The sequence below is a fragment of the Eubalaena glacialis genome, chromosome 19 (genome assembly GCF_028564815.1).
Source record: "Eubalaena glacialis isolate mEubGla1 chromosome 19, mEubGla1.1.hap2.+ XY, whole genome shotgun sequence".
Classification (NCBI taxonomy): domain Eukaryota; kingdom Metazoa; phylum Chordata; class Mammalia; order Artiodactyla; family Balaenidae; genus Eubalaena; species Eubalaena glacialis.
The window spans coordinates 44,499,051-44,514,761 of NC_083734.1; the positions used below are offsets into that span (position 1 = coordinate 44,499,051).

At 45.3% G+C, this 15,711-nt stretch overlaps 1 protein-coding gene across 1 annotated transcript; it reads right to left on the reverse strand.

The window, feature by feature from the left end:
* Window positions 1-4,683: 4,683 nt before the first annotated feature.
* Window positions 4,684-14,155, reverse strand: CDC6 (cell division cycle 6). Its single transcript, XM_061175207.1, has 11 exons — window positions 13,965-14,155; window positions 12,794-13,075; window positions 12,470-12,669; window positions 12,049-12,224; window positions 11,530-11,636; window positions 10,620-10,759; window positions 9,668-9,768; window positions 8,431-8,495; window positions 5,666-5,868; window positions 5,086-5,226; window positions 4,684-4,773 (listed from the first exon to the last, which is right to left on the reverse strand). Exons 1-11 carry the CDS (start codon window positions 14,140-14,142, stop codon window positions 4,684-4,686), a joined length of 1,683 nt encoding a protein of 560 aa, XP_061031190.1. The 5' UTR covers window positions 14,143-14,155.
* Between the last annotated feature and the right edge of the window lie 1,556 nt (window positions 14,156-15,711).

Genomic DNA, 15,711 nt, shown 5'->3' on the forward strand with positions numbered 1-15,711 from the left:
TGGTGGGCCAGGTGGGCCAGGGAAAGGTGGATGCGAAGGCTGCAGAGGGCTGGGGGGAGAACATTTTGCAAGGAGAGTTGCACATATCCCCAGCAGCAGGGCAGGGAAAATGTCATGGGGTGAAGGGCCAGGGGAAGTCAGGGACAGAGTCAAGGGAAGGGAGAGGGCATGGCCTCTTCCTAGAAGGGGAGAGGGCAGCAGCACTGCCTCCACCTCTTCATCTGTCTGGCAGGAACTGGGGAAAGGAGCTGGACGGGAAGTTTGGAGGGCCCCGGGGTGGAGTCCATGGGGTGAGCTCAGGTCAGGCCTTTCACCCTAATCTGCCTCAGTTCTCTCCCAGCTGTTAAACAGGGCTCTCGGTTCTTCCCAGGCAGTTAATGAGTGTTTACAGAAGAGCCTGGAGATATTCAAATCTCAGCTGGGCCACCACTACAGTTATAAAGCTCAATAAGGGCTGAGTGTCATTTGGGGAGGGGAGGAGTAGAGGAAGAGGGAAACAGACTACTCTCTTACAACCCAAGGATAAAGCCACGCTCACAGAGCAGCGCAAGCCTCAGCTGCCACAGGATATCCTTGTGCCCAGGGATGGAGGCCACACACCTCCATCCCTCCAACCACCACCAAAGGCTGGCCTGCAGCTAACTGTGGGCAGAACCCAGGCTACAGCTGGTCTTCATTAACTCCAGCTTTTTTCACCACCCCACCGCCCCGTATTGTGAACCCACAGCTTCAACAGGCCCAGGCTGGAGAGGCTGCCCGAGCCCGACCTTGCAGCTGACTCTGGGGTGGGGGGCTCCGCACCAAAGGCCAAGCTACCAGCTGAAAATAAGGTTGAAGCAAGCCTCCCTTTTTGCCACTGGGAGCGAGCGGGGAGGAAAGAAAGGAGTGTGGGGCTGAGAGGGTGGAGGTGGGGGAATTCAGGGCAAGCAGCAGGCAGTGAAGTCAGCGGGATCGGGGCCCGGAAACCCCTACACCCTGGGGCCAAGTCCTACTCTGGCTTCGCCTTCAGCGCCTTCAGCTTGAGTCTTGGCGGGGCCCCAAACTAGGGAAGGCCCCGGCTGCCCCTTCCCGCCTCTCTCCCCCCACCCTTATTAAATACACATTTTATCTCTCAGCATCTTCATTATCTTAACTGAAGGAGACAAGCAGTGGATGGCGGCAGCAGAGAGCGCGGGGGGTGGGTGGGTGTGGGGAGCAGGCGCACCCTTGTTATAAAGTGCTGATCTAGCTCTTTCAGGCAGTGTGGGAAACAGAGGAGGGATCAAAGGGAGCCAGGCTGATTCAGAACTCAATTAGAGCTTTTTTAAAAAAGAGCTGGCTCTCTCCTTTCGCCAGTCTTCAGGCAGCCTTCACCCAGGCCCCTTGCACCCAATTAGCTTCTCCTGCCAGCACCTTGGGCTGGGGTTGAAATCAAGCGGAGGCCAGAGGGCAAGCCTTCTTCCCCTACAGAACCACCTCTTCTGGGAGACGGAGACCTGCTGCTGTTCGTAGCTTAAGACAGAAATGTCTTCGAGGGCACCTGATCTTTTCGGGAGGAACCGGAGGTCACATCTTTCCCCAGAAGTTAAAAAGGGGGACATCAGAGGTGGGTTCCTCCCTGATCCCTTGCCAACTAGAGGCACAGCTTCTGGCCCATCTCTAGGGACATTAGGGAGCCTCCAGACAGGCACCCCCTCTTCCCAGCCTGTAGGTGGACTTTCTCCCCAAAGCCAAGGCTTCCTGGGAGCAACATGGAAGTTGCCTCAAGCAAAATACCACATCAGAGGGAGCCATTGGAACGCATCTGTGAGGCTGATAAATGCTGTGCTGACACATGTTGTAGGATGGAGCACCCCTCTTTCACAACGGCCTGCTCCACCTCGGTGCAAAAGCACGAGCAATGTCTGCCTCCAGATTAGAACTGTCCCCGAGATGGAGGGAGAGGCAGCATCTTACTTGGTCATGTATCTGTTCACTCAACAAGTTTACTGAATACCTCCCAGGTCTCAGGCACTGTACGAAGTGCTGGGGACAGATACAAATGTAAATAAAATCTCCATCTCGGCTCTCTCTTTTGGTCTCCCTCAGTAGTCAAGGTAACCTCTCCACAGATATTTTTTAAAAGCCCCAAGTCGTATCTCTTTCCTCCTTCCCAGTTCTTATTGCTGCATCTTAAAAGGACACTGAATAAAGGCAGGGAGCAATGAAGGGGAAGAAAGAGAGAGCTCTGCCGACTTTCTGGATCTCTGGATAGCTTGGACCTCACACTCTCTTGCCAGTCATCCAGCCACAGGCAGGTCTTCACTGAGCCAGAAATGTCAGTTGCAGCTCTGGGGTTGAAACTCACACCAACTTTATTGTGTCTGTGTGCGTTCCATGGCAATACCCACCAACACTCTATGGAAGCTTCATCTGCTACTGTGAAGAAAAATAAATAAACCAGGATACAGACACACAGCCCACCACCTTCAAGAGGAAGAATGTAGGTCAGCATCTCTGCCACTACTCCCTGCGAAACAGCCTATGCTCCTGGCAAAAAACAAGTAACCACAGGCTCAGCCCAGCCCCTTAAAAATCCCACCACCTTCCCAGAGCTGTCAGCTTCAGTGAGAAAAGGACTTTCTTCCCTCTCAGTCCGCTCCAGCTGTCTGAATCACACTGAAGACCTCGCTGACAAACATGCATCAGGTGTTGCTCCCACAAGGGCAGCGGAAGCCAAGCAGGGACTCTAAGGCAGCTTCACGCATCATTGACAGAACCAACCCTGTTCCAATTGCTGAAGTCTTAAGAGCATCAATGACCTAGAAATTGACAGTGTGGGGAGAAGGGAAGGAAAGGAAACTAACAAACCAGTACACAGAAAACCTGATTTCCAAATACCAGGGGAAAGGAAGAGAAAGGAGGTAGAGGGGAAAGAAATTTGGCCCCTTTGAATCTGCAAACGCGATCTTGGCTCAGAGCCATGGAGGATGCATAGCAGCCCCACTGAGAGGCAAGCCATGTTCCTGACTCCAGCCCTGCAGTTAAGAGGAAGGCGCCAAGCCTCCAACACAACGAGGTGGGGAGGCTGCTCCTTTTTGGGCAGGATCCTACTGTGGACACAGAACAGACAGCAGCTGCCCACAGTGTGGAAACAAACTGTAAAGCAGTCACGTCTCTTAAGGCTGCAGCATCCAATAAAATGTAATTTAAATCAAGCCTCGCATCTGTTCTCAATCCCATTCAGTCTCTGCTTTCCATCAGCCTTCGGACAATCTCTGCAATTATGCTGGTTAACCCTTATAGCCCCAGATGCTTTCCAAGCTTCTAGGTATAGAACTGTGTCCTCTCCTCACAAATTGCTCTCAGAGGGAATGAATGCTCTAGTAAAGGAGTGTGACGGTGAGACAGTCAGACTCCTGTCTATAGACTATGTGCTGCTATACACACCGGTGGGTAGTGTTCATTTCAGAGGGCTCTCTCTGTGTGCCCTTCTATCCCATACCACCTGCTGTAGCCCAGATCACATTGCAAGGATACAGTGGGCAGCATGAACGAAACAGTGGCCAACAGATCATTTGTACACATATCAAGTTCTCAAACCCAAGCCATGTTGGGAAGGCGGGAGGAGGCAGAAGAGCTCAGGGAGCAGCAGACTTGGTCACTGGCTCTCAGACCATTCACAGTGCACATGGTTTGCATTCCAAGCATTTGCTCGAGCTATAAAAGTACAGCAACCTCCCAAATGAAGCAAACTTAAGTTTCTCTTTTCCCCTTCTCTCAAAACTACCCCAGCCCTATGCCTGCACTTTCAAGGCAGTCAGTGTTATAAAGGTGCCCTCTGGTGTCCCCGTCACAAATTGCCATTTAATGCCACTGGAAACCAAACCCAGAAAAAAGGGGAGACTTGAGTAACCATATGGATACATTTATCTAAGAAGACTGGGAAAATGAGGTGTCAATGAAAATCCAACCCCAAACGAAGGCATCTTGAAACAAGTGGCTTCATCTGAGGGCAGCTAGGACAGTGGGACAGTTTGGGGAGGATTTTCACAATTTTCACATTGCCTTCCGAAGGTTTGAGCTCTCCTGAAATATGATTGCTTAAGAAGACGAAGAATGCAACTTGAAAATAAATATATTCACAATCTGTAGTCACATTCTCCTTACCACCTCCACAAGCTTGGGAGTGCCCAAGACACTCAATGAGTCTTTAAAATGTCACAATGTGGAAGTATCTGCAACATGAACACAGTATACTCCAAAAAGAAAAACATTCTTTGATCAAAGTGTCCTCCAGATCTCCACGTGGACTTGCTTATTTTCCTGGATCAACCCCTTTTTCATTCTTCTTCCTCTAGTCCAAAAGTTCTTTAAAATACACCAATGTTTGAGGAAACAGAGATAAATATATAAACTTTCCACAGCCTAAGTCTGTATACTTGCAAGCATGTTGGTTAGAGGCACACTAGAGGTAGAGGCAGTGAATGTAATTAAAAAGGGTCTACTTGGTAGTCTTTAATGCATAAACATAAGAAGACCCAAAGATATATAATTCTGTGCTAATATTCATGAATTTATAGCTTAAATTTTATCAGTTTTAAGTAAAAAAGGTCATGTTTGCTTTCAGACCTAAGTGTATAAAGTAATAAAATGAAGATTCCATCCCTCTCTAAATGCCAGCCAGATAATTTTAGGCGGAGTATTAGTATAAAAGAAAAGAATTTAAGGCAATCCAGTAGCTAAGATATTTCCAACTAAAGCTTTGTCTTTCAGAGCATGCTCTATTTCCTTCTCTTCAATCTTCAGAGACACCTGCAAAGAAGAGAAAAGGACTTTTCATGGTGGAGAACTCACAAAAGCAGTTTTTATTACACAAACTTCTACCGTGTTAAACTTTTCTCACAAGAGGCAAGCAAGTTAAACACTGCTTTTGCAATAGCCCGAAAAAAAAAAAAAAAAATCTCATTCATACTACAGCCCTATATTCACACACCTTAAACCCTACCTAACAAAAAAAATTGTTTATCTAATTGTGGTCATTTTTAAATCTTTACTTGAGCAAAAGATAAGCTCGCCAAAGCAGGACAATTAAAAGCAATGTCACAAAGAAGCAGTTCGTTGTACCTTTGCGAAGCGCATTTCCTTGTTTTTCTTTAATCCGAAAATGCCTCTGGCCTCCAAGAGCCCTGAAAGTGACAAACACTCTGACTGGTCCACAGCTGCCACCTGCTGTTTGCGACAGACGTTACTATAGGCTTCATATAACTGAGAGGAAACAAGGGAGAACAAATGTTGCTTAAAAGTCATATCTCTTGTAACCCTGTAATCTTTTAAAAGAATGTGAATCTGGGTTTGCAAAATAGTTATCTGAATACCCTAATTCTCTCCCTTTTCAATGAAATCCTTGAAAAGGCATTTTGGAGATACTGCCAAAAACCTATACTGTAATGCAAGAAAGGGGCTTTATATATTTCATAGGGAGAGGCAGAAATAAAGGGGAGAAGATTAATGGTAAAGTCTCAACCACAACCCAAGGGAAATAAAGTCAGCTGCCTTTTACATGATACCAGTACTTATTCTTACTGTTAAAATCCATTTTTAATTCACATCAGCTGGAGCGTGATAGGCCTTTTGGAAAATATCTGCTCTGCAAAGCAGATTCTCATCTCCACCCCAGCTCCATCTGCTGAGATTCCCAACTAACCTTCCCCAGAGTGACCTCTTTGATTTTCAACTGCCTGGTCAAGAGCAGCAAAGAGCAGACCAAGATCTTCTGCTGAAGAGGGAAGGAATCTTGTGCTCCTTCTCGGCTCAAAGTCATTCTGTTTCCATCAACTTCCGAAATGACTTGTGATATGTGAATAACACCAACCCGCTTGGGAACCAGTGGCTCAGAGGGTGATTTACCTATAAAGTAAATAAATCAAGCTTAATTAGATTTTTTAAATATTGTGGGTATTGAGACAGATGATATTTTAAGTTTTAGCAGAAGGAAATTCAAGAGCAAAGCAGAAGTTCCAATTCTGTAACTAGAAGCCAAAGGATGAGACAAAATGTGATCCTTAGAAAGATGCCAAAGTGTGACATGACTTGGAAAGTAGAGTTATCCTTTTTCTGGGCAGAACGGTGAGTTATTTTATCCTGTAGAGTGCAATTTAATGTCAGAGAGACGAAATCCACCTCATGAAAGAATAAGGACCAGACAGAGAACCAATGTACTCAGCCTTGGAAGGTTCCTAATATCTCAAAGGCAAAGAAGGATAGAACCTTGAAACAAAGATGGCTGGGCCTGGTCTTTTTTTTTTTTTTAATTCATTTATTTATTTTTGGCTGCGTTGGGTCTTTGTTGCTGCGTGCAGGATTTTTCTCGTTGCGGCGAGCGGGGTCTACTCTTCATTGTGGTGCGGGCGTCTCTCATTGCGGTGGCTTCTCTTGTTGCAGAGCACGGGCTCTAGGCACACAGGTTTCCATAGTTGTGGCTCGTGGGCTCTAGAGCGCAGGCTCCGTAGTTGAGGCACACGGGCTTAGTTGCTCCGCGGCATGTGGGATCCTTCCCGGACCAGGGATCGAACCCGTGTCCCCTGCATTGGCAGGCAGATGCTTAACCACTGCGCCACCAGGGAAGTCCCTGGTCATTTTTAAAGGCTCAAAAAATTACCTAATATTTCAAATCAAATGAGTGGCTAGGGGACTTCCCTGGCAGTCCAGTGGTTAAGACTTCACCTTCCAGTGCAGGGGGTGCGTGTTCGATTCCTGGTTGGGGAACTAAGATCCCACATGCCTCACGGCCAAAAAACCAAAACATAAAACAGAAGCAATATTGTAACAAATTCAATAAAGGCTTTAAAAATGGTCCACATCAAAAAAAAAAAAAAAAAAGAGTGGCTAAACGTGGACAATCCTACCTAAGTCCTCTAGATAGCCTCCCCAAATGACCTTTGAGGTTGGGTTCATTTGCCCAAGCTGATCTCCAGGAGAGCAACACTTGAGAAAATGTCACTGGATATCTTAGCAGATAGCACCATCTCAGAGTCTGGAGGTTGGGAAACTGCCAACAAGCTTCGGAGGATTGTGGCCTCATTGTTTGGACGTAGGAATTGCAAGACAGAGGAGGGATTTGCTCTGTAACAACCTTTGCCTAAAGGTACTTTCTGAGACCAAGTCAGTTGTCTCACAAGAGTTTGCTTCTATTTCGTGATCACAAATGGGATGCTACCGAGGACTAATCGTCATGGAGAAACTGGAGATCAGCGATCAAACAAGCAGAATCTTAAAGCTGGGAGGAATTTAGAGGTCTAGTCTCGCTCCCTGCCCAACAGCTGAGTCTCTTCCAAACAATCCCAAAAAAGTGGTCACCTATCCAGCTTGTGTCTGAGTATCTTCAACACTGGGGTGCCCACACTGTGTCAAAGAAGCCCAGTTAGTGCTATTTATTGGAGAGTGTCTTCTTATATTTATTTCAAGTCAGTCTCCCTACAGCTTTCTAGAGCCATTAAAAGCTAACCACACCTACCAGAGGTCAAAAGACAGGAATTAGGTTAATAATTTATGACAGGAATTCACAACCCCTTTTAGCTGTATGTGTGCGGGCGGTGCTCACAGGGTCCACTGGCAAGCCTAAATGTTATCGGTAAGGGAAAAAAGGGAATAATGTGAAAAGTTGAAAAGAAACCAGTATCTAGTCTATGCATTGGCAAATATTACCTGCTATGAGTCTAAGCACTAAGTTTGGCTAATTCTGAAATATTTTTATTAATTTTCTTTCAACAAGTTGATGAAAAAAAAGAGTCTTCTGTGGAACTATGGTGCTAGAAACAATTTTAGTAACACTCAACCAGTGCAGGAGTGAAGGAAGAAACAATCAAATCAGACTGTCCTGTTTCTAAAGATTAAGAGTGGATATTAAACACAAGATATGTAGTTCATGGCCATTTTACATCTGCCATAGCTAAGAGAACAAGGCTGAGGGAAAGGAAAATTAATTTTGTCATTTTTGTAAAAGCCTGCAGTTTACTGTAGCAATACTACCTTTGAACCTCCACCCTCCTAGACTTGTTTAAAGGCTTGTGATATCTCAAGTTGAACTCAATTCTTTCCCGTCTGACTCTCTTACTTCCCAGGCTTTGCTTTCACCTATGTTGAGACCTAAAGTGCACTCAACATAAGTACCCAGAGAGAAGCTGATCCAACCTTACTGTCTAGTTTTCATTCCTAGAGCTTGGAAAGAAAACTGACTCTGTCCCAACCATTCATGTAACACCCTGGAGAACTCATTTCCAGTAACGCATGGATTATAGCACTGGCAGGCAAGATGGAAATAAAGTGGATGAAACTGATGAAAAACACGACACCCATACACAAATGGGTGAGTGTGGATTTAACTATGCTCATTTCAGCTCTCTATCTCTTTCCTCAGAGAAGTTAAGCTTCCAATTATAAAGGAAGACAGAAAGGAGATAAACTACTCACATTCAGACAGTGGTTTGAGGATAGTCTGGCTTTTGACATCCGACTCTACAATTTCAATAGCTCTCCTGTAAAAAAAAAAAAATTTCTAAAATTAATTTAGGCTGAGCCAAACCAAACACCACACCAAACCACCAAGCTCAAAAACAGGCACATTAACAAAAAGCAACATGTTTTATAATTTTAAAGCCCCCAGACAAAATTGGGTTATGTCTCAGCTCCAGGGGACTTAATTGCCTTGAAATAATTCATGGACCAGGGAATCTGAGAAACTTCAACACTACCTGGTGTCCTATTACAGAGGCCGAGTAAGTCATCGTACACGGAGCCAATGATAACATTTTGGACGAGGAAAACCCGTCATGGACAGGAGAGAGGATACGTAGTGTGGGTGATTGACTAAAGAGAGACAGTACCACCCATACACACCAGACCTAAGAGGAGAGTCCTCAGTTATCTATACACAGGATATGTGTAGGCTAAGACCACACTGGCCTACTTGACTCTGGCTCATAGTTGCAGTCTCTACCCAAGTAGTTTGCTGACTAGGGGAAACTTTCAAATCCAGGATCACACCATCTAGCAACAGGAAGAGCTTACTCTCCCACTGCTCTCTCCAAAGTACTTTGCCCACAGGAAGCCATAAGCCAGACCTGGATCTTCTGCATGGCAGTAGGGGGAAGTTGGACCAGCGGGCCAACGCAGCAAGTATCATTTTAATGGACCAAGTGTCCCTACTGGGAAGGAAGAAATCTCATCAGTCAGCACAGAGGCTTTCCCCAGCAGGAGGGGCCGGGGGATGGCAAGGGAGAGAGAGGTCTGGAGTACAACTGTGGGGGACTACCAACTGGAGGAAGGGGTGCTCACAAAAGCAAAGGAAGGGAAAAAAAGTCTAAAGGCAAAGATGGTTCAGGTCCATAAATAAACCTGCTTGAGACCAGCTAATGGAAAAGTAAACTGGAGTCTTTTTTAATACAAATGTAATTAACCAATCTATAATCACCACAGGGAGTGCCAGCAACATCTCATTTGTTTCTCCCTCTGTAGGTAATGGACTGATAATGTTTCAGACATTAACAGGGTGGAAATGCAGAGCTCCCCACTGAGAAACAAGTCCTCCTTTCTGAGTGTAAAATGTGGCAGAATGGAGCCTCTTAAGCCACATTCACTTGAGTTACATGAGACAATTAACAGCATTTCTTTTTTTTAAATAAAAGCAGCCAACAGTGCCATAACTCACCTGCAAACATCTAGCGCTTTGCGAACATCTCCCGAAACAGCAGCGACTTTGCGGGCACAGAACTGAATGGCAGCATTGTCCAGGACCTGATCTTTAGATGCCTTTGAACAAGACATAGAAGATGACAGTTTGAACTATAAGACTTCCCCTCTGCAATTTAGGTCCCAGACTTGATTGACCAACCTTTAGGGTCTAAGATGCCTTTTCTGCTTAGAAGTAAATGGAGATTTCATACATTTAAGCATTTTGTAGGAATGTGGTAGAGGTTCACAAAGGGAAAAAAAAGCAGTTGAAACTTAAATTAGCAAAACTAAACTAAACTAAAATCTATTTGGTCATTTTCAATAGAGAAAGTGTTTTCATAGGTCCTATTTTATAAGTTTATTTATTTATTTATTTTTGGCTGTGTTGGGTCCTCATTGCTGCTCGCAGGCTTTCTCTAGTTGCGGTGAGCAGGGGCTACTCTTCGTTGCGGTAGGCGGGCTTCTCACTGCGGTGGATTCTCTTGTTGTGGAGCACGGGCTCTAGGCGCTCAGGCTTCAGTAGTTGCAGCACGTGGGCTCAGTAGTTGTGGCTCGCGGGCTCTAGAGCGCAGGCTCAGTAGTTGTGGCGCACGGGCTTAGCTGCTCCGCAGCATGTGGGATCTTCCCAGACCAGGGCTCGAACCCATGTTCCCTGCATTGGCAGGCGGATTCTTAACCACTGCACCACCAGGGAGGTCCCCATAGGTCCTATTTTAAAAGGCCATTAGAGAAGCATTTGGGTGACTCCTCTAACTCTTTTTATTCCAACACTAAGGCATCTAAAATGGAGCCAAGAGTAGAAATTCATATAAAAATGAATGGGCTATAGGAACTCCCTGTTTAGTAATGCAATCAAAGCAAAATATTTTTGAACCATCTTCACAGGTGATACAAGGAACACTCAGCTTGGTACAATGCTTGGCACTCACCTGATTAAGTCGATCCTGCAGGATAGTGGCTATCTGATTTTTGGTATAAGGTGGGAAGTTCAGCAGCCGTGGCTTACATTTTTCTCTAGCTTGAAGCCTCGGCAGAATTCTGTCTGTGAGATCCAGGGTATTAGCAATACCTGAGGACGAGATAAATAACACTAAGCATCATTGGTCAAATCATCGTAAAAGGAAAACTAAACCCTCTGAAAGCTGAATAAGGGACTTCCCTGGTGGTCCAGTGGTTAAGACTCCACGCTCCCAATGCAGGGGGCCCGGGTTCAATCCCTGGTCAGGGAACTAGATCCCGCACGCCGCAACTAAGACCCAGCGCAGCCAAATAAATAAATATTAAAAAAAACAAAAAAACACCCACCAAAAAACTGAATAAAATTTCCAGTTATAATCCGGCATTCCAACTGTTGCTTCCCACTTTCCCCCACCCCCCACCCTCAATACCCATTAGATAAGATGTACATAATCATCAAAGAATGCTCTTTTCGAGTTAGGTTTAGAATTGTTCAATTATAAGCAGGATCAGATACTCCCAAAATCAATTGTCTCTGAAATGCAGCATTATGTCATTTCTATCCAGAGTTAACAAAGTTGATTTGACTTAGATTAAGGTTCCTATTATTTTATAGTAACTTTCTTATTTTGGTGAGAAAGCAGAAAGCTGGTGTAAGATCAAATAATAGTTGATAAGGAAATTCCCTGGTGGTCCAGTGGTTAGGACTCGGCATTTTCACTGCTGGGGCCCGGGTTCAATCCCTGGTCGGGGAACTAAGATCCCGCAAGCTGCATGGCACAGCCAAAAAACAAAACAAAACAAAATATGTGATGAATAAACTGAAGAGATTAAAAAAAGGTCTTTAGAACCACCATGTAACATCAACAACAGAGCACTAACCAATCAGCACCAACCGAGAAGTGCTTAGCCATGGCCATTCAAACAGTGTGTACAATACATCCTGCCCTCTGCTGTCCAGCTGGTCCATCTCGTCCAACACCAACACACTACAAAAAAAGAGAAACAATTAGTACCCATGTTCACCTTCTTAACTCTCCAATCTGTTTGATCTGGGCTGACGCTAGGTCACATTCCTACAGCTAAGACCAGTTTGAAGATCATAATCTGTCCCACCTCCAGTCACTGTTATGATGATACCCCCATCATCACCAGAAAATAACATACAGGTTTTTCAAGTAATTAGTTTAAAAACATTTTCCCCCAATTTAAAATTAGAAGGTTTTTGTTTTTTTCTTTTCTTCTTTCCTTTTAAGCTTATGTAACTACCCCTCAGAGAGAAAATATAGGAAATGTTCTTTTTATGAGCAAACTGCTAAATTCAAGAGATGAGAATGTGAGTTTGTGGGCAATGGATCCTGCAGATTTTCACAGAGCAACATGCAGCAGAGCAGTGCTTACATCATGGGGCCCTTCTCCGCAGTCATATGGTTTTCCAGTTTCCTCATTATGTCCTTCCCAGCTGGCCTGGATACTTCTTCCTGACAAATCTCCTGAGCAATGGCTGGGAATACAGCCTGGGCACTCCTCAAGGACATGCAATTCAGCATGATAGTTTTAAAGCCTTTCAGTTCCTTCTAGAAAAATGCAAACATGCGAGTTATTTTGGCCTCAGATAAAGGTTTGATGGAACCTGAAGTGTCTTTGAAGAGTTAACAGCATACGAGAGAATAAGGTCCACTTTCATTTGGAAAGATTTAGACAGTGTAATTAAAAATGTCTTATTTGGGGGAAAACTGCAGTCCCCTAAGCACTTCTACTTTTTCTTAACCCTTGATAACCAAGTATCATTTTGGCAAGAGCATTCAGACTCTCAATGTACCTTGAGGTCTTGCAGAATTCGGCTTAAGCAGGCAGTTTTTCCAGTTCCAGGAGCACCAGAAAGATAAAGACTTCCAGCTTTCTTCCCACAGATGTGCTCCCTCAGGAAATTTCTGATGACATCCATCTCCTTTTCCCTGGCAGGCAGCTGATCTGGGACAGCTGTCGTCAGAAGCTGCTTTGCTTGCTGGTAGCAAGTGCCTGTGCCAGACATGAAAGGACAATTAGACACAACAGAGGTGACTGAGAAGACCCACCAGGTTTCACTTGGAATCACCAGCCTTGTTTACGAGGCTGCACTAACAGCTGCCATGTAAGAACCAACCTTCTTGCTTGAGAAGTCTCAGACATGCAGATTCTTTCTCCAGTGGACATCTCTGCTCAGAATTTGTTGCGATGTCTTGACCTTTTGGAACTGAGGAACGTATTTTGTTTTGGTGAACTCTGGCTTGTTCTCTTTTGCTAGGAGACTCAGTTGTCAGCTGATTGTCAAATACCAATCTGCGCCCCTTAGATGTACGTGAGCGAGGGGGACCATTTTCTTTCTTGCTTTGCTTTGGTGGAGAACAGGGAGGTAAACGGGGAGTGTTACACAGGTTGTCGTCACCTGAAACATTAAAATCAAAATGTGAAAAAAAAAATTAATAAAAAAAAAATAAAATCAAAATGTGGTCATTCATAGCAGTGGATAGTAAAAAGACTTGGAAAGATCTCTGCATCCCCCCCCCAAAAAGGGGGATGAATTTCTATCATGGTCAGAACCACCAAAATAAAATGCCTCTAAGCCAGAAGCAAATAGTGGCCACCAGATGGCACCACTGAGTCTTACTATTTGATAGAGGTTTTAATGGGATGAAATTCTAGGATTGCTCTAAAACAGGGTTTCCCAACCTTGGCACCATTGATATCTTGGACAAAATAATTTTTCATTGTGAGGGACTGTCCTGTGCACTGTAGAATATTGAGCAGCATTCCCAGCCTTTATTCACTATGTCAGTATCGCCCCCTCAGTTATGACAACTAAAAATGTCTCCAGATCCTACCAAATCACCCCTCATTAAAAACAGATGATCTAAAACAAGAAAGGAAAAAACAAACAAAAGATAATTTAAAAAAAAAAAGGAAAGAAAAAGAAAGGATTACCAACCACTGTTCTACAACAAGAATTGTCACCTGTTTTTCTTAATTTCACAACTATCGAGGCAAGTCTCAAAATACTATATAACTAACTGCAAGGTCGTTTAAAACACTGACAGAACCAAGTTCAGTATTAAGGAACTGAAGATCAGACCTATTAAGTAGTTCGGAAAGTGATCTCAATAAGTAGCTTAACTCTGAAGTTCAGTAAGCACTTAGCAACCATTCTGAAAATAACCAAAGGGAACAGAGTGGTCTTAACTGAACTCAGAAAGCTATTTCAAAGGCATCTTATTATTGAGAAAGAGAGGTCGAGAGCTACCAGTCAAAAAGTTGTACTCAAATAATGGATAGCTTACCCAGACGTTTTCTGGGGCTAAGAGGCAGAATTTTCGCACAAGGAGAACGGGGTATGGCCTGGACATTTGTCAGTTCTAGTTTGGTGTCACTGGAGTTTTTAGCTTTGTCCAATGTCCGAGGCTGTTTCTTTTTTGGAAAACTGATTGTAGCCTGTGACTGGGAGCGGGTTTGAGGCATGATGGCAACACAGCTGTGTACAAAAAAGAGAACAGGACAGCCAGTCAATATGTAAAAGTGAAGAAAAAACAACTAACATGTAACTTATACCGAAGATCAAAATTCATTTCATAAGTAGATTATGTTGTAACAATATTTTAGCATTTAATTCTGCTTCATATCCGAATCTATGCAACAATAGCGAACACCAGCTACTACGAGTAAAAGGCCGTCATAAACATTTTAGGTATTAACTCCTTTAAGTTTTACAACCACCTTAGAGGTAGGTACTATTATCCTTATCTTACTGATGAAAAAACAGAGGCAGACAGGCCCAACGTCACAGCAAAGCAGGATATAAGACCAGGCATTCTGGCTCCAGAGCCCAAATTTTTAACCACTCGAGACGTGCAATAGCAAGTTGATCTTAATTGGCGTCCATAGTACTTCTACTCCCCTGGCTCCAGGCACGGGGTACATCGTTAACACCAGCTTAGCCCAGCAGCCTCCCACATTTACAGGCTTCCCCAAGCCCTCACCCCGCACTCAATCCCCGCTCTACCCAACTCTCGGCCCCACATAGCCCCAGATGTTCGGGGAACGTCTCCCTCCTGCCGCACTCAGCACAACTGCCAGAGCACTCCGAGAGCGCACGTCTCCCTTCCCTACCCCGACCTTCTCACCCTCCCGCGATCTGAGCTCTCCTCCTCTTACGGTACCCGCGGTCCTCGCCCTAGCCCCTCACCCAACTCCGCCGCCCCCCAGGACCCGGGCCTCCTCTCCTTTCCACCTCACAGTGCTGCGTCACCTCAGTGCCGGCGCCTTCTCACTTCTCCCGCACAAAACTAAAGGGACTGTCCACGACAGGATCCTGGACAAACCCCACACCGTCAGCCGGAAAGCCCAGACGCGCTCGCGCCAAATCTGCACAGCCACAGCTTTCCCGCCTCCCGCCAAAGCCCGACCACGTTTCTGATTGGGTGTCGCCAGAGCGCCGCGCGCCTTGGCCCCAGCCCCCTCCTTCACAACCAATCAAGCGGGAAGGCGCACAACCAATAAGAGAGCCTCAGGTCTCAGCGCCACCGTGAGGCCACGCCCACCGAGCAGTGGGGGCAGTCTACATCCGGGGCCTCGGCGGAAAGACGCGCGCTTGCGCCGGGGCCGACTGAGTGAGGCCCGGCGGGAGCTGTAGTCTTTGCAGCTAGCGACTGTATTCCCACGCCCTTCCTTCAGTACCCCTTCTCACTGCTTGCTGCACGTACCCACTTTTTCCTTACCCTAATGGGCTAGATTTTCAGAGAGCTACTACATAATACCTACCATTATTTGGGCGGTTCTGGGTGCGAGGTATGATGCTAGGCGCTTTACATATCTAATGCTCAACACTGCAAGACACAAAGCAAATGTGCCGAGGGTTAGTTAGAGGTCACAGAATTTTGGTGGCCTCGAAGGGCCTAGGACCATTTCCTGACACCAAAAGCAATGTTTCTTTGTAAAGTTCTACATACATACATAAATACACTGCACTTCATCACAGTATCTCCCTGATTTGTGTTTCAAGGGTGAGAAAAAGGGCCAGGCCTTTGCTTT